This window comes from Crocodylus porosus, unplaced genomic scaffold, assembly GCF_001723895.1.
Source record: "Crocodylus porosus isolate Cpor-Errol unplaced genomic scaffold, CroPor_comp1, whole genome shotgun sequence".
Taxonomy (NCBI): Eukaryota; Metazoa; Chordata; order Crocodylia; family Crocodylidae; genus Crocodylus; species Crocodylus porosus.
Genome location: NW_017728907.1, coordinates 59,153,782 through 59,179,322, shown reverse-complemented (window position 1 = coordinate 59,179,322; position 25,541 = coordinate 59,153,782). Strand labels below are relative to the sequence as shown.

Below are 25,541 nucleotides of genomic sequence, written 5' to 3'. Positions count from 1 at the left end.
GTGGTGGCTGGTGCCCCAGGGGCAGAGCGGGGAAATAACTCTGTTCCCTGCCGCCACTCCTCCAAGAGGCCGTGCCGGCCAGCATCTGGCCCCACCCCCACCCAGCCGCTGGAGCAGCAAGGGGAGAGCGACCATGATGAGGGCAGCAGTCTCATCAAGTCTGTAGTATCAAATCTGATACTACATTCAACCAGGTTCATCTCAGACTGGTTTTGGATATTTTGAAACTGGTTTATGTGCACTGAACATCTGCTCTGTTACAGGTTTAGACCAGTCTCTGATCACTTCAACTGGTTTGTGTGTAATGTCTGTCCCTAGCCCCTAAGCCCAAAGTCTAAACTCTAATATTCAATTTAAAAGATGACATCTGCTCTCACAAATACAAACATGGTTTTCCATACAAAACCAATCTCTCCACTACAGGCAGGCTACAGCTATATTACTCCACAAAATCCTGCTCTGCAACTAACCAGCTAGACTCAGTCCAGAGCAAGTGACAGCATTTTGCTGCACTCTACCAGGAAAAGAGCCTTGAGAACAAGTTTTACTTCCCTTCATATAAGGCCTGTCCGAAGGACCAGTTCTCCATGGCCATCATTTCCTGATGCTCTCCACCTTTTTCCCACCCACTTGCTCATAAGGTCAGGTGTGCTCCAAATCAAACCTGACTACACTTTCTCTACCCCACATGATGAGGACAAGATGGAGGGCTCCCCTCCACTACAGAGCCCTGCAGAAGTGCTCAGTCTAATCCTCTAGAAATAACTGTATATTGAAAAGAAATGACACGTTAAAATGACCTGAATGAAATTGAGCAATTAAAACTGTTAACTTGCAAGATGAAAATCCATTTTTGATCAATGCTGCTATTTCAAAGTATACTGAAACGAATGCACAAAAAAAAATCACTAACTGTAAATTACCTTAATCTAACAAGATGAAACAATGGATCTACTAAACCATGAAAATATTTAAACAGTCAAGTGTGACAGAGACAAAAAATGGATGCACTATTTTCTGAAGTTTGCTAACAGGACCAGACAGATCATATTGCCACTAAAACTATCAGACAGTAATCTAGTCAGTAGGGATGATTTATAAGAGCAACCTTTGATATTGATACACACTTGTTGCCCTGTATTATCTACACAGCCCTTTCAGTTTTTTCTCCTGCCAGAAGAGAAAACAAGAGGCTGTACATGTGGACAATAGCTGAAAAAGCACCCTCACAAAAAAGTACCATGTTTCACTTATAAAATGGTAAACAGCAGCCTTTCTCCACCCTCACAAAATAGAAGTCCACGCATCTTATTTAATCAGCTACCTCCAAAGCCTACGTGACAAGTTAATCAAGTTTATACTGCCTTTATTTTATGATAAAATACAGTAGATTTAATTAAACAAAATGGCAAAGTTTTGCCAAGAGAAATTCAATATTGAGGGTTTTATTATTTTATTTCAAATTGCTGCAAAGGGCAAGTAGTGAAAAGCTCATTTTACAACCTCACTGAGAAAAATAAAATCAAGTGCTAAGGTCAAGCACCTTCAAAGCATCTCACATTGGCAGTGACAAGCAGGGCTTTAATTCATCTGCAGATAAACAACTATCCAAAACAAGGGAGATGAATACTTTTAACAAACATTAGGACACACAAGATGTTAGTCAATAATGAATACATTCTCTTCATTAATGCATTTAATTAAGTTAAGAGCTATTAATGGATTAAGCTTTGGGCCTTCAGTAACTGGACGATGACAATTATAAATCAGCAAACTGACGGTGTGTTTGAATAGATATACAGTATGCCAAGTGTTCTTTAGCATTCTTTTTGCCTGCCTCCTGGAAAAAGAAATACAGCATCTCAAGAGGCTTATCCAAGTAGGAATAGCTAAGTGAATAAACATCACCACATGAAATAGGTCTATTCCTTAACTCTTGACTGAAGGAGGAAAGAGTCCTTGGAGAAAGCTGCAAAACAATGTTCCTGGAGAAAAAAAAAAGGTTTGTCATATTATTGCATATCTTTTTATAATTCCCTCTGCATTTGACTGAGGTACTCAGCTTATTTTGATTTTTTTTAAGGTGATATTCAATTTTAAAGTCATTTTGAGATTTTTTTTATTTTAAGTGATAGGTAATTTAGTCTTCAAAAGCAAAGGGCCTTGGATCAAACTGAAACACAGTGCAAGACAGGTAACTCTGAAAACTTCACTTCATGCCTCTGCTAATACACCAGATCTTGTTTAAAGTCCAAGAAACTTGACAGGATGTTACATGGTAGATGGTAGGATAGTAAAGAACAGAGGCGAGCTGGCCAGAGAGGAGTTCATGAGGCTAGCCAATAGGGGTATGTGAAGCAGGTCATATTCGATTCGGATTCGGCCCAATTCAGGGGACAGAGATTCAATTCACTGATTTGGATTACTGTCTCAATTTGATTCGGCCGAATCTGAATCTGAAGATTTGATGCCGACTCAGAGAATCAGCAATTCGGCCATGGAGACAGGTTTAAATGTTTTTTCTACATACCTTGAGCTACCAGGCACAGCTCATGAATGCTGAGTTGGTCGGGTGGATGGAGGAGCATCCCCCAGGAGCATGGGAGGGCTCCCTGCATGCTCAGCAAAGGACCTGGAAGTGGACCAGAAGTAGTTCTGGTCCACTTCTGGGTCTGCTGCTGGGCGTGCAGGAGACCTCCCCCACCGCATCCTCCAGGTTGGCAACCAGCTGCAGGGGGAACCTGGGTGCCCCTCCCCACCAGACTCAGGATGCACCAGTCGCTGAGCTGGAGGCACTCCGTGGCAGACCCAGAAGTGGACCAGAAGTGCTTCAGGTCCACTGCCAAGCACACTGGGGACCCCCTGTGCTCCTGTAGGTGCTCCATCCGCGCCACCATCTCAGCATTTATAAGCCAGCCAAATCTCCTCCAAATTAAATCAGTGACCAAAGCTTTGCACAGCCCTACTAGCCAGCCAAAGAGGGGTGCATCTTGGCCTGGTATAGAAGTTACACATACACTGGTTTAAGTAATCAGAAACTGGCTTAAAACTGTAACGGAATAGAAGTTTAATGAACACAAACCAGTTTCAAAATGGTAGAAATTGGTTTAAGATAAACCCGGTTGAATGAAGTAGCAGACTTTACTAATTCAGGTCAAACCAGTTTATGAAACTTCTGTCTCAGATCTCTTTCTAGTTCAAGTTAAATCAGAGTCCCCCAGCATACCAGCATGCTTTCCAGCCACAAGCTGGGCTGTACCGTCTGCTCCAGAGATCACGGCTGGCCCCACCCCTCTGCTCCCTAGCTGGAGCAGTGAGAGCTGGCTCACTGGCTGGATCACTGCCCCTCACCTCCCCTGGGAGACCCCTGCTGGGGTCTAGGACCAGGGAGAGGGTTTAAACTTCCCTTCCCCTGAGTATGGAGCTGCCCTGCCCTGTTTACTTAGTGCTGGCTGTGACTGTGGACTACAAATCCCAGAGGCACCTAGAAGCAGGAAGAGGAACTGATAAGCAACCCTGCAGAGTTCTGCTGCTGTGATTTTGGACTGAAAATCCCACAGACCTTGGGAGCAGCAGGAAGAGGAAGTGAACACACAGCCAATGCTGGCTACGTGCCAGAGAGCCATGCTCTAGCACCCTCCTCCCCCACCGGCTTCTGGCCTGAGCCACTGCAAGCACGTAGCTGCATTTCCTGAATCAAAAGTGAACATCTGTTCATCTGCTTAATGGTTCAATCTTTGCAGCTCAGACTAACCTGCAAAGGCTGTCTCAATTCAGCTTCAGGTTTTTTGATGATCTGTACGTAGCCCATCTGACTGGCTCCTATAAGGACCATTAAGAACATGACTTCCTGGTCATATCCTTTCCCTGTCAACAGTCAGGGATGGTCCTGTTCATGCTTCTCTTTGCTGCAGGAGCTGTTTCCTTCCATTACACGTGCCATTTAGAATGAACCATCTTCTCACCCCCACACAGGAATGATTACACAATCCCATTCCTGAAAGCCCTCAAACCATCAAATGACTTCCATCTTCCTGTAGGTACTTTCTGGCTCTCATATTTCTCAAAGCTCATCACTGCATATGCATTCCTTTTTGGTGCTAATTCAGTCTGATCCCATTTCTCCCCCATCACAGTTCTTTCTCAGTTTTCACCAGCTACCTTTCAAGATTGTCCAAATCGCTCACTATAGATTTCTCCCTTTTCAAAGTATTTAAAACCCATGCCATCTTCCCCATCAACAAGCTCATTATATCTCATGGATCCTTCATGCATCTCCTTGTCTAACGCAGACTACTTAGTCCACTGTGTTTTAGTCCAGGACTTATCTCTTTATGAAACTGCTGTATCCCCCAACATAAATGCATTAATGATATATAATTAAATTATACAGTATTTTTCTCTGACCACCAGCTTTGTAATACACATGCTAGGATAACCTATCAGAACGTGAGGAAGAGGTTAAGGATACAGTTAAACTTTACAGCTGGTTTATAATCAAGTTTTGTTTCTAACATTTAAGAGGACAATGTGGATTCAGAATATGGCTTCTCTCTACACTAATCAGGGAAACTTTCCAGATTTAGAAGTTTAAGTCCAAGATGACCTGGCAGAGGTGTGCAGAAGCAATTCAAGTGACCAGGGAGGAACATCTACCCTACTTTCACTCACTCAAGACACTTGATAACATTGAATGGTCTTGAAGTATTGCATTAAAAAAAAAAAAAAAAAAGGTTACAACTCCAATAATTCAGACAGCTCCATGATGGTTACAGCATAAGAGCAGAGACTATACTTTTTTTTAAAGGTGTAGCTAGGCTACAATGGGGTACACAGCTATTAGATCATCTGAAAGAATTAGGATTTAATATCCTAGGATGTAATCCTTTGGATGTAATGCTTTCAAGAGCTGCTTGGCTTCTATAATCCTGCTCTTCCTCACAAGCACAATATAAAAGGAGGCATAACTAAATACACACATTATTATGGTTTGTGTTATCATAATGCCTAAGATCTCTGATCAGACCAGGACACTGCTCTTCTAGATATTATAAGAACATAAAACAAATGCAAAGAGTTGATCACACTCCTTTCACCTTAGATGTTAATCTCATGGTCTGGCATTCAACTGCTACAACAAAGGGAAAGAGAAATTCTACGCTTCATTTCTTTTATAGAAGACCCTGATATCAGGAACCTAATGCAATGACATTTTTAGCAATGTATGCTTTACGTGACTGTATGCTTGGATGCATGATAACTAGCGTGTCCAATCTGACAGGTAGAAGGTTACCAAAAATATTTTCAATACAGATTTCAAGAGCTCTCCAAAGCTTTACAAAAATATTGTTCTAAAACACATGTAGCAGTTACAGAACACAAATGGTACATGGCTTTGGGATTATAAATGTTATTGGTGCTGATCTGAGATGATTGCAAAATTCATGGCTTTGCTACACAACAGTAATGCAACCACTTAAGTCACAATAGTCAAACCTTCCCCATTCCATCCCACGAAGCAGTTAATATATATTGCTTTCGAATTCACCACAATGACAACGAAAATTGTTATTTCCTTGTTAGTGTCCCCAAAAGTTCAAGGTTTTGATGACTTCACATCTTAACCATACTTTACTTTTGGCACAGGTAAGGGATGGCTTCAGTTTTTGTGACCCTGCTGAAGCCACTACACCAATATTTTGAGGCTCAACATTGTTTTCAGAGTAGGACACGAAGAAGTACCTAGCCTTCGGTTGGTTCCCAACTGTTTCTTCTAATCCTTAGATAGCACAGTGTCAGGCAGTTAAAGAGTTAATCACTGTGTTATGCATCTCCAGTATATATGTACCTAATAATTCCCATTCATCCTTTAAGTGTCAGCTATTTTAATAGTGATCGTACATGAATCCATAAAAGTTGAAAGCAAATTGATGACTTGTCATTAAAAATCAGTATGCAAGATAAAAGAGAAACAACTATCATTAGTGATGCACAAGAAAAATAATTTTGACTTTCTAGAACAGTTAAAGAAATTAGGCTGGGCAGCTGTCTCAATTACTGTGCCATATTATGGGGAACGTAATAACTGATGTCTGCTAAAACAGCCCAAAACAGTAATTGACATCTAACATTTTTGCTTCCCTTCTGCTAGAGGAATATTTGTACTTTGTATTCCTAGGAGTTACTGTTTAAAACAAGCATACCAGGAAGTTGCATTTTAGAACTGACAGAGTTATTAGGCAAGCAATCTGTTTTGTATTCTAATTACAATTCTAAAATTAAGGCTTTGCTGGTCTGGAGCAGACATACTGAACCGTGTTGTTGGTTTTTTGGGTTGTTGGGTTTTTTTGCAGCAGAATAGTATCATTTGTGATGGGTACTGTTGACATGCTATCTAACAAACAGGGGTTCACAATATAAGAATCCAACCACCTCCTATGGATCATTAGTTATCCTTATTATACGTGTCAAGATTTGTATCCTTTTCCCCATCTTGTCACATGTTTAATTGCAAGACACTGCAGTGATATTAAGTATTCTTCAATGATGGAATAATAATGATCAACTATTTGCATCGCCTCTGAGTAAGTTTGCATAGCAATGTCTCTATGCAAATTTACAAAACAAACCTTACTCGCTGCACAAATAAGTTATAAGAAATGAAGTATCTGCAACATCTGAGTAAAATCTAGTTAGGAATGCCACAGAACACAAGCCATCTTTACCGTGTTTTAAAATGTTAAAATCTGTAAATACAGAGATAACAAATATACTTCATGCCAAATATTTTAATATTATTCTCTGGATACCTGACTTTTGTCAGAAGAAACAAGCATACCTAACAGCAAAAGAGATAAGGCAATATTTAAAGATTAGATTACACTTCAATGCAAATAGCACTTGTTTGTTTACTACCATGTTGCTTTACTCGCATCCTGCCTCCTTATACAATGAGAATGCTGAATATTCAGTTTAGATTTTTCCAACAGCTTTTTATTCTGCTCCAAAAACATTTACCTAACACATTCTTACCAAGCAAAGTGAAGAAAAACCAACCATCTGGCTCTACACTGCAATAACAGTTACGGAAGAGTATATTATTCTATGTAACAAGAAATTTAGTGTTAGGAATTCTGATACTTTAAGCACTGACACACTCTTGACAATTTTATATGCTGGCATCATGCATTCAAGTGTATTGCAACAACAGTGATTTATAATGAAACATAAGGCAAAATATTTTAAAGATACTGAATTCATCTAACATTCTAACCACAGCATATGTACATGCTCTAAGCTGAGGAAAATGGTTTGTGCTACTATTCTCTTACCTCTAGCACTCCACTAGTTCTGAATTATTACTAAAACACTGAAAAATAACTTGCTTGAAACAAATACAATACACACAGATATCTGAATCCTTACCTGGGAAACCCCCTTGTACCATTGCTGTACCAGCGTGTACCTCAAGATATCTGCATTCCTGACAAACATTCAATGCTGTAAGCAGCTCAAATCCTCATCATACACAGCCTCAGTGCTCGTCTTTCTTCTGACGACCTTGGGCCTATTTTCCTGAGATTTTTCTCTCCTTAAGGGCAAACTGTCAGTCTATTTCTATTATGAGATGCAATCAATTACACTAATTTCAGGCTACCCACAAGCTACCAGTTACATCTGTCAGCAGATGAAAGCTGCCTATAAAAGTAGACAGGGAGAAGCAAATCTCTGGTTTCCCACATATGACCCACTGATGCTCTACGGCTGCTGTTTGTTGCATTGGCTTACCCTGCTACTATTAGAATGACATCTCTATCCCGAAACATAAGCCATTTATTTATTTTCAAGTCTGCTGCAGTTAATATTGTGTTTAATGATCCACTAATGCAGAAGAGAAACAGTTAATAACAATTACTTTTATGTGCATCCTTCTAGTGCAAATTACAGGAGTTCAGGGCATTTTTGCTAACCCAAATGATTTGAACCAATATGTCATTTTACCATTTTCTCATTATTAAGATGTGTTCTTCTTGGATCATTTTTACATGCCAGAAAAAAGCCCTATTAGCATAAAGAGAGTTTAAACTTCACTGCTACTTGTATTTCACTTTGTTCCTGCTTATATTTTACTACCAACTCTGAACAAGCAGCATTAATTTTATTGCTATGCAAGTGCTGAACTGAAACAATGAAGAGATTTTAAATTTCTCATTTTGGTAATTAAAAAATAATGTTGAAGCCTAATATGTTTACTAATTTAGATAGTCATGCTGAGAACTCCTTATTAATTCTCTATTCCAAACACTGTTTTTCAAAGAGTTTAAACAATTTAAAAATGCTCAGCTACTTTGTTATTACCATTGATCCACTCATTTTTAACATTCTGACCTTTCTTTATAATACAGTACATATCACAACACACAGAGCCATCTGTCCAATGCATTATATACATGTTCACAGTAAAAATCCAGACACAAACATTCCCAGTTTATGAGTAATTCATTGAAAATATAATTTTGTACTACAGCATTGCATCAGATTACAAAAAATTTGTGCATACAATTAACATAAATAAAAAAATAATAATACAAAAAACAACACAAGGGCACTGACATCAGAGTCTCTACCCTCCTGTGGTATAAGAGCTTCCAAGTGCTCTGAATTACAAAGCATCAGCCCTCTGGTGCTTTTATAGGGATGGGTTGAAAACCTATATATTTAGCTAATTACAAATCAGAATAAGAACAGAAAAAGAAGATTAACCATGTAGAGACACATTAAGTAAGGATTAACATACAGCTCAAAAATGAAAGTCAGAGCTCTATTTGTGTAATCCTGGCCTTTTCTGCATTATCTGTAAAGAAGCACCAAGCTAAGCACATTTGTTAGTACATTTAGCAAAAATTAACACATGGTAATAATACAGAACACATTGAATTCATATTAGAATATGCATCTCTCTATTTTATTTTCATACAGCTTCATACATTTTGCCCGGCCCTGTCTTTCTACTCCTCCTCATCACTATTTGCTGTTGATTGCAGTGACATCTATTGGAAAGCCAGCGTTTCACTACAGAAGCTTCCTCACCTTAAGATCTGTGCAAAGCCTTCTACTTCTTGCAGCAATGAAATTGCATTGCTGTGCCATCTCTTGTTTTATGAGGCAGTCTCACCCAAAGGGGCTTAAGAATTTAAGTAATACAGATCAATCAGTGGATCTGGCTAAGCTACTTCTCAGCACTGCTGGTATTTTTTCCAGAAACAGTTACAGTTATTTAGCAATCTGATGATTCCTATATTTTTGTGCCATCATTAATTTATGATATTTACAGTATTTCTGGCTCCTTTTATAGTTTAATACTTCGCACTTGAATGCACAGCCTGTTCTTGAACGTTTTTGCACTGTATATAGTTGGATTTAAATAAAAAGAAAAAAAATCATCATGTGCTTTAATATCAGCGTTGCAAAAGTGTCTAGAAATTCTAATGCACACACCAAACCTCCCTTATACTTGCTTCTTTAGAAACAAATACTCAGAGGCAATCCCTGCCCCCAAATGCTTAATAACTAATAAACCAACTCTGTGAGCAGCTAGATAAAGATATCCCCCTCTGCCTTCATATGCTTCACTGACTTTCAGATTCTCTAAAGAGACTGCACAAATGGAAGAGAGAAAATACTCATCCTCTTTTTAACAGATGGGGAACTAAGGCACAGAAAAGTTAAGTACCTTGCCCAAGGTCACAAAGAAATCTGTGGCAGAGCCAACAATGGAACCCAGTACCTGAAACAGGTTACAAATCTTTGTACCCATTGAGTTAAATGGAAAATGAATCAATTGGATCAATTTCATTTTCCTAATGAGGAAGGCTGGGAAAGACATTGGGTTTGCTGAAAAGCAACTGTTAAAATAACAGGATTCTAAGTCTTTGCCAAAATTAATTTGTCTGATTTACTCTACTCACTTATGCATTTTTTTATTTTAATTTCTTTAAAAGATTGTTATGTGTTTGTTAGCAGCAAAAAATGTGATCATTCTCAGTGTGCGTGTAATTCAATTATAATAACTGCAGCAAAATTATATAGCTACTAATTCCTCCCAGAAAACCTTAAGAAACATTCCACTTAGAAACTACTCTGCCTGTCCATTTCAGTTTTTTCCTAACTCCCAACCCCTTGTTATAGTAATAAGCCACAACAGGATGTGCATAAGGAGGCTATTAGCAAATTCTTAGTACACACCCCAGCAGTCAAGCACCAAAGAAACGCTAGTGCCTACTAATTGTACAGCCTGGCTTGGCTTATTGCTAATGCAAATGACTCCTTTTTTAGAGTTGTTTTTAAGAACTCTTATTTGAAACCTGGTGTTTAAGGGCATGGGAATGCTATGCAACTTATTCTTCCAGCACGGAAAAAAATAGTTCCCAGTAGAAAATACTTAGAAAATTAGTCATTAAAACAAACTATTTTAAAGGTTTTTAGGTTTTTTCCCCCAGACTCAAGGGCTATCTTGTCCTGCGCAAACCTGGAGGCAGATTGCAGAAACACTAAATTGATCCCAGCTTAAATATTGTGATAAAAAGTGAGGAGAATAGTCACTGGGGCAAACAATTTGGGCCTCCAGGCCTCATGGAGAGAGAGGCACTTTTTTTTTCTTTCCTTTTTTGAACAGCTACACTGATCTCCTCCATCTACTTCTTACCCTCAAATCTACTACTTCTCAACTTTTTCTACCCTACAAGGTAATCGCTGACCCCTGTCCTGTGGTACTTTGGTTTAAAGCTACACCATTATTTATGAAAGTAATTGGAAGTCTTATAAGCAGCTAAGTCAAAGTGAAAACTGGGGTTAGGAACAGTTTATAAACTGTCAGAGTGAGATGTAGATTAGATGTTGCTGTAATATAACTGGAGAAGGAAATATTATCAATAATCACAATGTTACTGGGGACTGAAAACTTTCTAGATATAGACTGCAGAACAAATGCTGGTAAGGGTGGGCCCTAGACGCTCCTGAATGAGACCGGCTGACATATTTATCAAATAGTTACTGAACCAACAAGAAATGATATTCTATATTTGGTTTTGGTAAGGTTTTGGTAATTATTGACAAGCAATAGAAAAGCAATTTGTAAATCACTTTATCCAAGGTTATTTTTTAATTTAAATGGAGCAGAGCAAACCGAAGTAGGCCTATAGGTAAGATTCTTTATTTCAAAAGGACAGCATTTGGAAAATGAAGGAACTAGGTAGTGAAATCACCTGGACCGAAGAGTTCAGGGACTTGAATGAGAAGAAGGTTTAGAATTTCTTTAAGTCAAAGGTGCAAAATCTATCTGGAACTTGCATCCCAAGCAAAAAGAAAAACTTGCAGGGAAGTGCTCAAGATGTAACAGGATGAATATATTGAGAAGAAATCAGCAGAGTGCTGGCAGAGAAAAGGGGATAAAGAACTGTTCGGCAAAGAAAGCTGCATTTTGGAGATCAGGAAGGATAGGGATAAAGTGAGATTGCCAAAATTCATGCTGATTTAGACCTCGCAACAGCCAACATTTTTCAGCTACATAAATAAGGCAAGGAAGGAAGAGAAAGGGCTGCTATGAAATGAGAATGGGGTAGAGATTACAAATAATCTAGACATATCCCAAAAACTGAATGAATGCTTTGTTTCAGCTGTCAATAAGGATGATGCTAACACAAAGGGAAAGGCAAGAGGTGTAATCACCCCCGACAACATGGAAATTGAAATGAACTCACCACAGCAAAACACCACTCAAACAACACAAAGTGTTCAAGGCAGGGGGACTAGATAACCCGCTCTGGGATTCTGAAAGAACTGACGCATGCAACTACAGGTATGGTGGTAGAAATGTGACATAAATCCATGAAATCAGAGACAACAGAATATTTTGTGCAGAAAAGCAAATTGAATACCTATATTCAAGAAGTGGGAAAAAAGTTGTCAAAATAAGTTCAGGGGTGGGCAATTATTTTGGCTAGAGGGCTGCTTAATGAGTTTTGGTGAGCTGTTGAGGGCTGCAAGGATAGCCCCACACTTTGCCAAGCTTCTTGGATTGGCCAGGAGTCTACTAGAATTAGTCTGGGTCTCCTGGTGACTATTGAAAGCAGTCCAGGAGACTGATATTGTGAACGGGTTGAGCAGTACAATTAAAAACAATACGTCATGTTGGGGAAAAAAATCTCCTGAAATAGCTTCAGTCAGAGTTGACAACACTATGCCCCAGCCCTGGTTGCCACCTTGGGATCCAATGTCCCACCCCTAACCCCTGACCTTTGCCACCAGAAGTCCCTCCCCTTACCCCCCAAAGTATTCCTTTTGGTGGGGGGTTGCCATCTTGAAGCTGGAAAAAACCAAATTGTATACAAAAAAAAAATAAACATCAGCTATAACGTCCTGTAATTTTATTTAAAAACCTATTTTATTACTTATGTATGTGCATTAATGTATATTTAGAGGTGACTGTAAAACAGCTCAAAATACAGTCTTTACTCTTGTATATTATGGGGGGGATTGGGGAGTGTGTGCGTGTGTGGGTATGTGTGTGTGGGGTGTGGGTATGGTGGGTGGGGTGTGTGGGGAAGGCTGTGGGGTCATGTGGTTGGTTATATTTGTGGGTTTGGTAGGGATTGGGAATACATGTGGGGAGGAGCTGGCCCCACTGGCTGCCACCACATGCAGATCCAGGGACTTGCACGGTTTGGGGACTGCAAGGACCTGCCACCGAACATGCGCGCACGTGCGCGCACACACACACACGTGCATTAGGTGGCAAGTCCTCGGAGTCCCCAAAGTGTGCAAGTCCCTGGATCTACATGTGGTGGCAGCCAGCGGGGCCAGCTCTGCCCAGCCCCATAGAGCACGTCTCTCCATGCTCCCACCCCAGACCCCAACTGCAGGTGATGGCAGCGTGTAAGGCCAGCCCCATATAGCACAATAGCACTCCTGCCCAAGTCTCTGGGCACATGTGGTGGCAGGGTGCAGAGCCAGTCCCACCCAGCTCCATAGCCACAGGTCCCTGCACTCCCACCCAAGTCCCCAGCTGCACATGGTGGCAGCATGCAGCTCCCACACTCCCACCGTAGTCCCTCGCTGCACATGATGGCAGTGTGCAGAGCCAGCCCCACCTGGCCGCATAGTGTGCAGTTCCTGCAGCATGTGGGGCCAGCCCAACCCAGCCCAATAGCATGCAGCTCCCGCCTCCTTTCCCCCAGCACAAGTCTCTGGCCCCAGACCCCATTTCCAGTTTCACAGGCAGGCTGGGAACAGCCATGGGGTGGCCAGGCAAAAGCCAAGGCTTCTCGTTTCTAGCACCCCCTGGCTTGGGGCTGGGGCAGGTCAGACCAGGCTGGAGGGAGTGGGGGAAGGGGGGCGGGTTTGCTTAGCAACCACAGCCATCCCTCCTGCATGAAGGTGCCGGTTTACAAAGAGGCAACCCAGGGCCAAGGTTTACAGAGGTCTTACAGAGGGGCCCCGTGAGCTGGATGGTATTGCCTGGTAGGCCAGATCCGGCCTGCAGGCCATGTTAGTTTGATCTCAAGAGCATATGAGCAGTTGGAACAAATCTGTGGGGGAGTGGAGAATTAAAGACATGGAGATGAGCAGAAAGTGGAATAAAATTCAAAGACACATTTATTCAACACTGGCTTGGTAACTGGTTATCTAGACCAAGGTTTAAGGCAGAAGAGACAGCTTGGCGTTGGAGCAGGGGTAGGCACAATGTGGCCCTAAAAAGTGGGGCCTCTAAAAATTTAGAACATTAATATTTTTCTGCCGCTGGCTGCCTGTCATGTGGCCCTCAATGGCTTGCCAAAACTCAGTAAGTGGCCCTCCACCCAAAATAATTGCCCACCCCTGCTTTGCACAGGGGAGAAGAGAATTACATAAATTGCTCTCTGCAGCCAAACAAGGCAAGATTGATTTAACCAAAAAAAACTCTTTAGCTTTTCATAGAGTAGATCTCAGATGGCCTGACCACTGGGAGTTGCTTCATGGCTGTGGTGTGACCCAAACAATCTCTCAAAGCATCCTTGTGTAAGATGCAAAATTAAGGGCCCCTCCAGACACGCAGGTAAAGACGAGATGGGATCTGATGCGTGATCCACACATTCATTAATGGTGTCATGGGAGCAAGCCACAAAGTTATTACACAATTTAGGGAATAACTCTGTGATTTATTCCTTGTTTTATGATGTATTAATTGCTTTAACATATGGCTGGGTTACAACAAAAAACATGATTAACTAGTTACACTTACATGCCTTAAGTGTAACACGTGGCAGAGGCCTAACTCTGCCAGCTGCCATGGAACGCTTGGGTTGAAGCATGTCCTCATCAAGCAATGTAAACCTGGAGCAAATTCCTCTGCTGTCATTTATAACCAACACCACCAGCCTTGGCAAGATAGGTCATCAGGTAGATTGAGGACTGAAAAGTTTGGTCAAAAAAATACAAAATCTACTTTTCCCAAATCCAGAGAATTACAAGTTAAATACGACACACGTTTCTCCTCCCGACTAATGGACACCCAAATACCTATCACAACCAGAAATACCTTCTCTTTAGTTGGTCAAGATGCGGCTTCCAACCTGACTGAAGAGGATCTAAAGCATGGACATTTCTAAACAAAATTTGTATAAAACACTGTACTTGACACCAGATGCTGGAGCTTTAAAGAAACTCCATTTGACAGCAGCTGACCTTTGAAGCCAGAAACCCATTGAAATATACAGCCCCTTTATGCCAGAAAATAGCTGATCAAGATTCCTATCACTCCTGAATTGAACTGACCCAAATCATCTCCACTTCCGTGACCAGGGGATACCACTACTGATTGGTAGGCACGCTGGCAATTGGCAGCAACAAAAATACCATCAACAAGAACAAATGACAGCTCTCTCATCAGACACGCAGCTTTGGAACTTGCACCCACAAAAGCTAGATGTGACCACAAACCTGGCTATAAATAAAATGCATCTCCCTGCTTCAGCCTATTTTGTGGGAAAGACACAAACACATGACAACCACAAACCCACAAAAGTTAAAAAAACAAAACAAAGAAAAAATCCCCAAACACACATGCTATAATTATCTATCCCTAGCAAGAGAGAGAGGAACAAGAAGAGAGGAAATCCACAGAATGACTAATTTTCACCAATTTCACAGATATTCCAGCAGTTAGTGTGATTTTGTCTTGTCCTGCACATTGTGGAACAGACACAGGCTGCATCCTACAGCTGTCTGACTTCCATGCAGAGCCAGGTATAAACTATGGTATATAAAGTCTGTAGACACCTGCAGCATTTTAATTGAAAGTGCTCCACGAAAGAGAATCACTTAACAAAATACTTTGTCACCAAAGATTTTTTAGCCACAATTTACCATGGGCATTGTCTGACAACACAAGCTCTTTGGGGCAGGGTTTCTTCCATTGATAGCCATCAAGCTGTGGTTTGCCCAGTTCTTGCCATCACAAGGGTGAAGTATCCTGTTTGTCTGTAAGCACGGATCAGCCTAGATCTTACAAAGCAGTGTCTGCCCAACTGATCTAAAACCAATTCCAGCACTTTTCAACATTTTTTTCAGAGAAGCAGCTGTGGAATTGCAGTCAACGATAAGTAGTAAGCCCAATTCAGTGTAATGTAGAACGCTAGAGATAGCAATTCTCTTGCGTACAGTACTCATAACAACCTATGTATCTGCTGTTTAGTACTGGCACACAGACAAACCGCTCTCCATAAACACAGTCATCCTTCTTAGTAAAATATGGTACTACTTACGCTCTGTAAAAGCATCGTCCTCGTCCTCATCCACCCCCTCCTCCTCTGCTTGGAATGTTTTGGGTGCTTTATATGGAGGTGGCAATTTCATTGGTGGTGGTGCCCCACAATTCCTCTGATGGATTAAAAATAAAAAGGATATAATGCACTGTGCTAACAATCTTCAAAATTACTTGCATCTTTCCACTCAGCTGTGCTAACAATCTTCAAAATTACTTGCATCTTTCCACTCAGCTAAAATATCTAACCATGCTCATATTGTTTAGTTTAAAACATTTCCTTAAAACCCCATAGTTCATTTCCTCTTCAGCCATTACATTTTTTTTTTTAAAGAAACATTTTACAAATGGTTTGAAGGCTGAAAAAAAAAAAGATAATACTGGTATGAAATTCACTGCGTATCTATTTGCTACAAAAATATTGGCATTTCACTGTAAGCATACTTAACTACAGCTTAGCAAACATTTGACAATGAACTGAGGGGTTAAAACAAAACATTAAAATGATATTCTATTCCTTATCTTGGATTCAAATCCTTTGTGCCTCTGCCATCATTATTCCCTGGTGCAACTTAAAAACAACATACTTAGGGTACACAAAATAAGAACTCAGCCTCTTATGGCTTCCATACTCTTAGCATGGAATATTTAATCTAAACGTTGGTTTGATTAAAAAATTAATTTGAACTGCAACTTGTAATAAAATGGTATTACCTCACATAAATAAAGACAGTACCTATAAGGATACATGTAGCGGCGCATATCAGATATAAAGAGCAGGCTGTGGAATCTAATGAAAACACAAGCTTGTACATCCAAGCTACTGTTTTTATAGCTCAAAGTAACTGGATCATGCCATAGTTAGCTACATGATTTCACTAAATTATATTCAATTACATCCCATACAACCACACCACTAATAGCAGGATGCACTTTAGCAAGCGAACAGTGAGTACAGTGTGCCATTAGAGCAACAAGAATGCCAGTAATGAATTTCTTCTGTAGCTGAGAAATGCCATTTGTAGCCCAAACATTAAATCAGGCATAATACTTTCCAATGTGTACAATGAAAGCAGGATCTATCTGCACTTAGATTTGTCAAATATTTTTAAGTCTAAATTTTTATTCAAAAGTTCCAGCCAGCAATTGGAATGCAAACTATCTATAAAATTGTAGGATACTAGAATTAACATTATCCTGCCCATTTCAAAATTATTACAGGGAAGTGCTCCACTGAGAACAGCATAAATCAAATGAATTCCATCCAATTTGCAATAAAGGTGCTTAAATAAGAGCCCCTCAAAACAGCAACATCTGTTTCCCAAAAGCCTTCACAAAATAAAATAAAAGCCTTCCTCCCCACCCTGCAAAAAAGGAATGCATGTAGGTATGTGTGTGTGTATGTAGGTATGTGTGTGTGCAAAAAAGGAATGTGTGTAGGTGCGTGTGTACACACAAACACACACACACACACACAGAGCCAAAAGATTCAGAAAGTGCTGCTCAGATTTCTGTAGCTAGAGATGGAGAATTTGCAAAAACATCTTCAATTGTCTCTGACATATCAGTACCACTGTAATTTTGTTAAATAACTTAGATGTCATCTACTTTGCATTCCCAGCATGTCCCAGGCATGCCCTTGCCCATCTGCTCCTATTTGAATGTTTCTAACTTAAAAATGTGGCATGCAGGGCCATTTGCCCACAAGCCGCTCCTGAGACATCCATCCCTGGTCTGCTGAACAGTGGCCAGGTTGGGAGACTGCGAGGCATTTGGGAAATGCTCTGGATTATCCCAGCCAGGACATGCTGCTGACATAGTGTAGACACATGTTTAGATATCCAGTCATGAACCCATTTAAAACTCAACACTTAAAGCCTGTTGAAAGTCTCTTTGTTCCCATCAGGATCCTTTTAAAGAGAGGTATACTATATTGTCTTGCATACCACATGCCCCCAAAATAATACATACCTTGCTTTGAGAAGGCAAAATGAAAAAAGAGTCATGGCTAAAGACAAGCCTCACGGAGCAGGGACACAGTCTACTCCTTGGTGTCCCTCACTCCTTCCTTGCAGCTAAAGCTTAAACAATGTCACAGCCACTGCTCAGCCAAAAGCTGCCACCAAATGGGCAGTGGCTGTGACACAGTTAAAACTTTAGCTGCAAGGGGAGAGGGAATGACACTAGGGGCTCCATGAGGCTAGTGCAAGTCTTGTCCATCATTTGATTTTTTGTTTAAAAAAAAAAAAATATCACGTAGGGTCTGAACCAAAACATGCTATGTCAACTGAAAACATTCAAGAGGAATCTTTCCTACTACTTTCATCCTACAGGAAGGGAATCTTTTCTACAGAAACAACCAAGCAGCAGAACCATACGTCTGGCTGCTACCTTCATGACTACAGTAACACCCACACAATCTGTACCCTCCTATCTGATAAAGATCCACTTACTGATCCCTGCACTTGTGGCTAAACTGCATTGTCTCAAGACACCATGCACCTTTACACGACAAAAACCTTAGTGCAGCAACCCTGCACCACACAAAGGAAGTAGATTACTTGTATGGAGACCTTAAATATGCCCCTGAATTGTATACGTTTCTCTGAAACAATATTCTTGCCCCAGAGGAAGATTTGGCATCAGGTAAAATAAAGGAAAACATGAAATCTAACAACTGTGAGCAACTCCATTCAGTGCACTTAAGTTCCATCTATTTTTCTAGTCTTTCAAGCACACGCATGCACCGACCCACCACATGGAAATTAGGGGTGTGAAATTTGTTTTCAGCTTGGGAACACTAGTAACTTATCTTCAGAAATCCAAGTAGAACCTTGGACCACACAACATCTGGGAGAATTAAGGCAACAGGTAGCACTTTTTGCAGGAAGCTCAACTTAATTCCAATGTACAGTCAATGCACCAAATCCATGGATGCTTCATGAACAAGCAGAACTCACTTCAAAGGTTTGTGCTGATGTGCCAAGTATTTCTTATTAAGTTATAAATGTTTCTTCAGTCTGATTTTTAAAGACAAGTTTCATTTCATGGCCATGTCTAAAACATACCACACAACAGATTTCCAAGAGGACAGTTTTTCTTGAGTTTGACAAAACACTGAAATATGTATTTTGCTATATTGTTTTAAGTTACTCTAACCAACAAACCTGGTACAGCTGAATTAGGGTGGAATTTAATTTTAAAATATGTAAGATCAGGGAAAAGCAAAAGAAAAGGAATCTAAAAATGTCTCTGTGTTGATTCAATGGAAGGAGTGCATAAAAGGCTGGAAATACCATTTGGGAACTGCTAAAAAGAAATGTAAGGAGGTAATATCAGACGACACCTCACAGTAAACTAAAACAATGAAAAAGTTTCAAAGTATTGGGTTACTTGCTTCTTGAGGTTATTACAAAGAAGAACACACACACAAAATCAAAATCTTTCTACAGATATAATATCCAGTGAGCTGCCATTACATTTTTTAAATCAAAAAGTACCAATACAGTATAAGAATTTAAAAAGGAAAATAAATATTTCTTTTGGAATAACATCATAAGCAACTAAAATGAGTGCAGTTTCCACAACCACTTGCCAAAAATGCATAGTAATCTGGATTTTTTATGAAAGTGTGCGTCTGCAAGGTGTTGCACATGGGGAGGAAGAACCGGCACCACACTTACAGGTTGGGGAACTCCCCTCTTGCCAGCACGGAGACGGAAAAGGATCTTGGAGTCGTCATCGACTCCACGATGAACATGGGCCGGCAGTGTGGGGAGGCAGTCAAGAAGGCCAACCGTACCCTGTCATGCATCCACAGATGCATCTCGAGCAGGTCCAGGGAGGTGATCCTCCCCCTCTATGCGGCACTGGTCAGGCCGCAGCTGGAGTACTGCGTCCAGTTCTGGGCGCCACACTTCAAGAGGGAAGTGGACGATATGGAAAGAGTCCAGAGGAGGGCCACTCGTATGATCAAGGGTCAGCAGGGCAGGCCTTATGAGGAGAGGCTACGGGACCTGAACCTGTTTAGCCTCCACAAGAGAAGGTTAAGGGGGGACCTTGTGGCCTGCTACAAACTGGTCAGGGGGGATCAGCAGGTATTGGGAGAGTCCCTGTTCCCCCGTGTGCTGCCAGGAGTGACCAGGAATAACGGTCACAAGCTGGCGGAGGGTAGGTTTAGATTCGATATTAGGAGGCGCTACTTCACAGTCAGGGCGGCTAGGGCCTGGAACCGGCTTCCAGGGGAAGTGGTGCAGGCTCCTAGCCTGGGGATTTTTAAAAGGAAGTTAGATGAGCACCTTGCCGGGGTCATCTGACCCCGGTGCTCTTTCCTGCCAAGGCAGGGGGTCGGACTAGATGATCTACCTAGGTCCCTTCCGACTCTAGCTACTATGAAACTATGAACTATGAAACTATGCACAGTCACCAAAACTGCAGAATACTCTCCTTGCTCTGCTCTCCCAAGCCCTCTCATTGACAGCAATAGGTTTTGGATTTGACTTAGAGAAGCTACAGAATCTATCCCAAAAGAGGAACTTAAGGTGGAAATTCACAAAACTGCATAGCTACCTCTTGGCCTCATCCATTTGCAGAGCACCTGACCACACGCATTTCAACTGACCCATTTTTTCCAAAGGAAAAGCTTTGCTGCTACAGTTGTAAAAATAACGCAAGCTTTTATATTTAGTTTGCCATAAGATCTCCAACCATTAAAAACAGGTCACATAGAGTCTTCTGTTTAAAAAAAAATAAAATTATTTAGTACATATGTCATTATACCAGAACATGCTCCAAGGTGTAACAGAAGAAGTCCCTAGTAATTAACAGATATTACACCAGAAGAACAGCAGCTTTTCTAGCTGATACGATTGCTTTCAAAGCTAGCTCTTCTGTGACACTTTGAAGACTAGAGTAGAAATACCAGCAATTTCCCACAGGAATGCAAGGCAATCATCAACTAATAGCAACATCTTTTTTTTACTGAGAGCTGCCCTGCTGAAGCACAGTATGCCTGCTTTGTGAATTAATGCTCAAAGCTAAAAAGGGGCTACATATTTATTCACTGGCGCTGTTCTGTATTCCACCCAGCAAGTTACAACACCAATAGAAGGGGTACCTTACCAGCTTTGAAGAAGCTTAAGCTCACTCCTTGACCTTCTGAGGCTATAAAATGCAACACACTGGAGTCCTAAAGATTAAAAGCAGCATACTGCAAGTGGATGTGCTTTTTAGATTAGAAAAATAGATAACACAACCAAGAAAGGAGTACTGTAACTGCTTTATTACGAATATTACTCACTGCCAGGGAAGCTTTAATATAAATACCTTCCTCGTTTCGCTCGATAACATGAAAACCCACAGATTCTGAATCATTCGAAAGCAGTCTGCCAAACACTTTCTAAGGGCCTTTGAGTATGCCTGTCAACATCAGAGTACTGAGTTAGTTCACACACAAATGGTTCAGCATATCCCAAGAAGCCAAGCTAAATTGATTTCACTTTAGTCCAACACATACAGCAACACGATCCTAAACTCTGTTGCACAGCCCTGTGGGTACCAAGCCACAATCCCTACCTCAGGTCCCCAAAGCAGATTTCTACTCTAAGATATTAATAAAACAGATAAAAAGCAGGGCAGAATGGCAACTTAAACATCAGCTCAGTATCAAACCCATGCCTGGCTGGAGCCAGATGGCAGGGCTCTTCCTGAGCCAGATCTGCAGGGCCGGTAACAGCTGCAGCAGGTCTGGGAGCAACAGCAAGAGCCCAGCAGACAAAGGGTGAGTGCAGCTGTATCTGCACACCCTTGTTTTCGTCCCTGCCACCGATCACCGAGTCCATCAGGCCTCAGGGTCCCTGCCTCCTTGCGCCCCCCACCAACTTCTGGTAGACTGCCCAACAGTCTGGATCACAGGGCTCCATGAGCCAGATCTTTGACACCCCTGAACTAATTCAGGCACACATAAGCTTTCATGAGTAAAAGCTCACTTTGTCAGATGCTTCTTTCATAGCCTCTGACAAAGCAAGCTGTTGCTCATGAAAGTTTACTCCTCTCTGAATTAATTAGTCTAGCAGTGGCCAACCTGTGGCACTGGGCATGGGCAGCTTCTGAACGTGGCATGCAGCACATCAGGGAAGGGACGCAGCACAGTAGCTGATAAGGCAGCAAGCAGCAAGCAGAGCAGTAGATCAGGCAGGAGAAGGGGGTCAGAGTGGCATTTGGGGAGGGTGATCCCCACCAAAAAGGGTGATCCCCACCAAATATGGTGCCACTTTGCCCTGCCATCTACCTGACTTCAAACTAATATGGCTAACTCCCTTGTACTCAGCCTTGGTGAGGCTGCAGCTGGAGTACCGCGTCCAGTTTTGGGCTCCACAATTCAAAAAGGATGTGGAGAAGCTTGAGAGAGTCCAGAGAAGAGCCACGCGCATGATCAGAGGTCAGGAAAACAGATCTTATGATCTGAAAGCCATGGGGCTCTTTAGCCTGGAAAAGCGCAGGCTCAGGGGTGATCTGATGGCCACCTACAAGTTTACCGGGGTGACCACCAGTATCTGGGGGAACGTTTGTTCACCAGAGCGCCCCAAGGGATGACGAGGTCGAACGGTCACAAACTACTGCAACACCGATTCAGGCTAGACATAAGGAAGAATTTCTTTACTGTCCAAGCCCCCAAAGTCTGGAACAGTCTGCCATCAGAGGTGGTTCAAGCACCTACACTGAACACCTTCAAGAGCAAATTGGATGCTTATCCTATGACCCCAGCTGACTTCCTGCCCTTTGGGCGGGGGGCTGGATTCGATGATCTTCCGATGTCCCTTCTAGCCCTAATGTCTATGAAATCTATGAAACTACCTCTCTCTTTAGCTCATTAATAAAAACTACAAGGCATCCGAGTTTGATATTTGTGCCAAAGCTTAGGTATCCAAATCAGTGATTTTCGGAGACGCTGGACACCCACAGCTCCCACTGAAAGCAAAATAATCCAGATCAGTAAGACTGGACTCGAAATACTAAGACCATTCAGATATCTACATCCTGCTGAGTTCAGTGCAACTTAAGCACTTGTTTAAGTGCTACATCAAATAAAGATGGGATTAATTCAGCTGTCTGAATTTCAGCATGCACTTGATCAGGACCTTATTCAGGTGTTGAAAGTTAGGTAACCAAGCATAAAATTTGGGGGGTTTATTTTTAAAAGTCTCTTAATTGAAAGTCAGGAAATAGAAAGATGAAACTCTGTAAGCAGTCTTAACAGTGAGACCATGTCAGCAACTATTTTGTTTGAATAGAGACTTACCCTGCCTAGCAACCTCAAACTAGTGCACTGACCAATCAATCCATTAATATAAAGAATTGTCTTGTAATCTTGCAACTGTAAAGAAACAACAACTACTTCTCCAATGTTTTTACTTAATGGCAAATCTACTGCAAAGAGGAGAGTCAAAGGTAATCTGAAACAAAACCAAACTTTTTTCCAATGTCCAGCAAACCGAAGCTCCTTGGCCCCTCTCTGCTGATTTCCCTCGGTTCCTCCAGGGAACTCTCGTTATCTGGGACCCTCAGGAAAATCTACAAAGCAGTTCCAATGCAAGCCTCAAAATAGAGCCCATAAGTTCCCAAAGTGCTTAGCTCTGCACCATACCCACCAAGAATCCAGGAAGGGATCTTCACCAAACCCAAGTTATTTCAGAAAAGAATATTTTGGAATTGGTGAACAGTATTTTTTCCCAAATTTTCCTATCAACTCTGGAAGAAGGAGCAGCTAATCTTCACGATCTTCAGCTTATTTGCTTCCATAAAAAAATTCTGATCTCTGTTATAAAAGAGCTATATAAAACCAGTAAATATTACTTTCAGTGAGTATTATCCAATTTTGTTACAAAATGTATCATTGTGTTTTTGTAAACATTTTACTTTACCCCTTTTACTAAAAAAAATTTTTTTTAAAATAAGTGGTGTGTGTGTGTGGGGTGGTAATATTCATAACATGACTCCAAATGGAAAGAATACCTTTTCATTCTGGTTTTCCCCTTCTGGTTCCTGGTCTTTGTGGACTTTATTTTTCTTAGGTTGCACTGAAGAAACCATCTGCAAAACATAACAGTTGTTCATGTTTTATAATCAGAAAAAACAATAAACAGACCTACGTTAAAAGAATACGAAGTCTGCAAAACACTCAAAAGCTAGGAAATGCCAAAATTGAGGTTGGCTGTTCAATGTTAATACATAAGTCATGTGCATATGCATTCTGATATCTTCCATAATTACATGGACTCGCACCATTTTTTCCCCACACAAAACCTCTGCATTACATAGAGCTGTTGCCAACTCTGGCCTTGTTCGAGAGGCCTACACAAAGCTGCAGATGTATGGCTAAAGCTAAAGGCACCCAAGCCTGTTCTGAGTGACCGCAGAGTGAACTTTTGAAGACAGCCTGGTCAGCAGGGTAAAGAAAGCAATTAATGCATCCAGCTAAACCATCAGAGAGATCAAACCAAACAAAGCAAAAGGCCTGAAAGGAGGCATTATACAAGAGGCCTTAAAATAGATCATCCAAACACAGTATGTATAGCTTTCGCTATATAGCAATGACTGTTGTAGTTGAATGTATTAGATGTAGTTTTGCTGCAATAAATATATTTGTGTTAATTTTCTTAGTTAAGATGTAAAAACAAAGCAGCCTCGTTAGTGAAAAGCATAAACCAAGATGAAATGAAAAAAGGACAGTGGCAGCAATATTCCAAAATGACAAAGCAAGGAAATAAGGAAGCCGCCTTTCTAAAACAGTAAGGTTCATAAGGCCATAAATCCCATCAAATTAACACTTTCCAAAACCATAGGAAAGCCAGTTCAGTCCAGCTCCCAAAGCCTCAGTGAAACAAAGAAATGAATGAGAATGTGCAGTAGAGCAAGCCATGTAAACATGAGATACAGACTGAAGGGAAAATTGAAGAAGTCAGAAAATCCAAGATGACCTATTGCCAGTCCATGTTCCATCCTCCTCCCTTCTGCATCTCCTCGAGCAGTATAGGTGCGACTCTATATTGCACTATTGCGAGCAACCAGATAGACAGGTGCAACGAGGCTGCTTTACATGCTGCAGTTACAGCATCAGAGCAGACTCGATTACTTGAGTCTGCTGCAGCATGGTAATTACTGTGCTCCAACAGACTCCACTATCACACATATCAGCATCCCTGTGCTGAAAAATGATGGCAAGGGCACTTTAACTACAGCTCATTCAACAAGAGCCACTGCTGCCATTTTTGAGCATGGGGACACTGATGCACGTGATACTCCAGGTGCTTTAATTAGAGTGGCTCACAGAGCTGCGGTAACTGAAGCCCCCTACCTCCCCCACTCCCAGAGCACATGTATAAATGCCCTAAAATAAAGTGCTTTGAGATGTAAATCATAAAAGTCTGGGCTCGACACCTGTGTCTTGCCTCTTTTCATAGTTTCATAGTTGGTAGGGTCGAAATTTGGTCGTCACACCAGACGACCATCGCTAATATATTTAACGATTTCTCTGCCTCCATTTTCCTGAGCAGGGGCCAGAACAGCCACCCTCCTCTAGGCCCCCCTTATATCCCAGGGGAGGCGCACCTAGGCCAAGGGTTAGTGAGGAACTAGTTAGGGAACTTCTGGAGGGACTGGATGTATTCAAATCAGCTGGTCTGGACGATCTCCACCCTCAAGTACTGAGGGAATTGCCTGAGGTCATTGTGGGACCCCTGGC

General features: G+C 41.4%; 1 protein-coding gene across 7 annotated transcripts in view; it reads right to left on the bottom strand.

The window, feature by feature from the left end:
* Positions 1-25,541, bottom strand: part of PATJ (PATJ, crumbs cell polarity complex component) — a 226,842-nt gene that overhangs the window by 115,742 nt on the left and 85,559 nt on the right. For all 7 annotated transcript variants that reach the window (XM_019531540.1, XM_019531542.1, XM_019531543.1 and 4 more), the window contains 2 exons: positions 23,813-23,890; positions 15,801-15,915 (listed from right to left, as the gene is read on the bottom strand). In XM_019531540.1, coding sequence (XP_019387085.1) covers positions 15,801-15,915; positions 23,813-23,890 — 193 coding nt within the window. The remainder of the gene's footprint in view (positions 1-15,800; positions 15,916-23,812; positions 23,891-25,541) is intronic.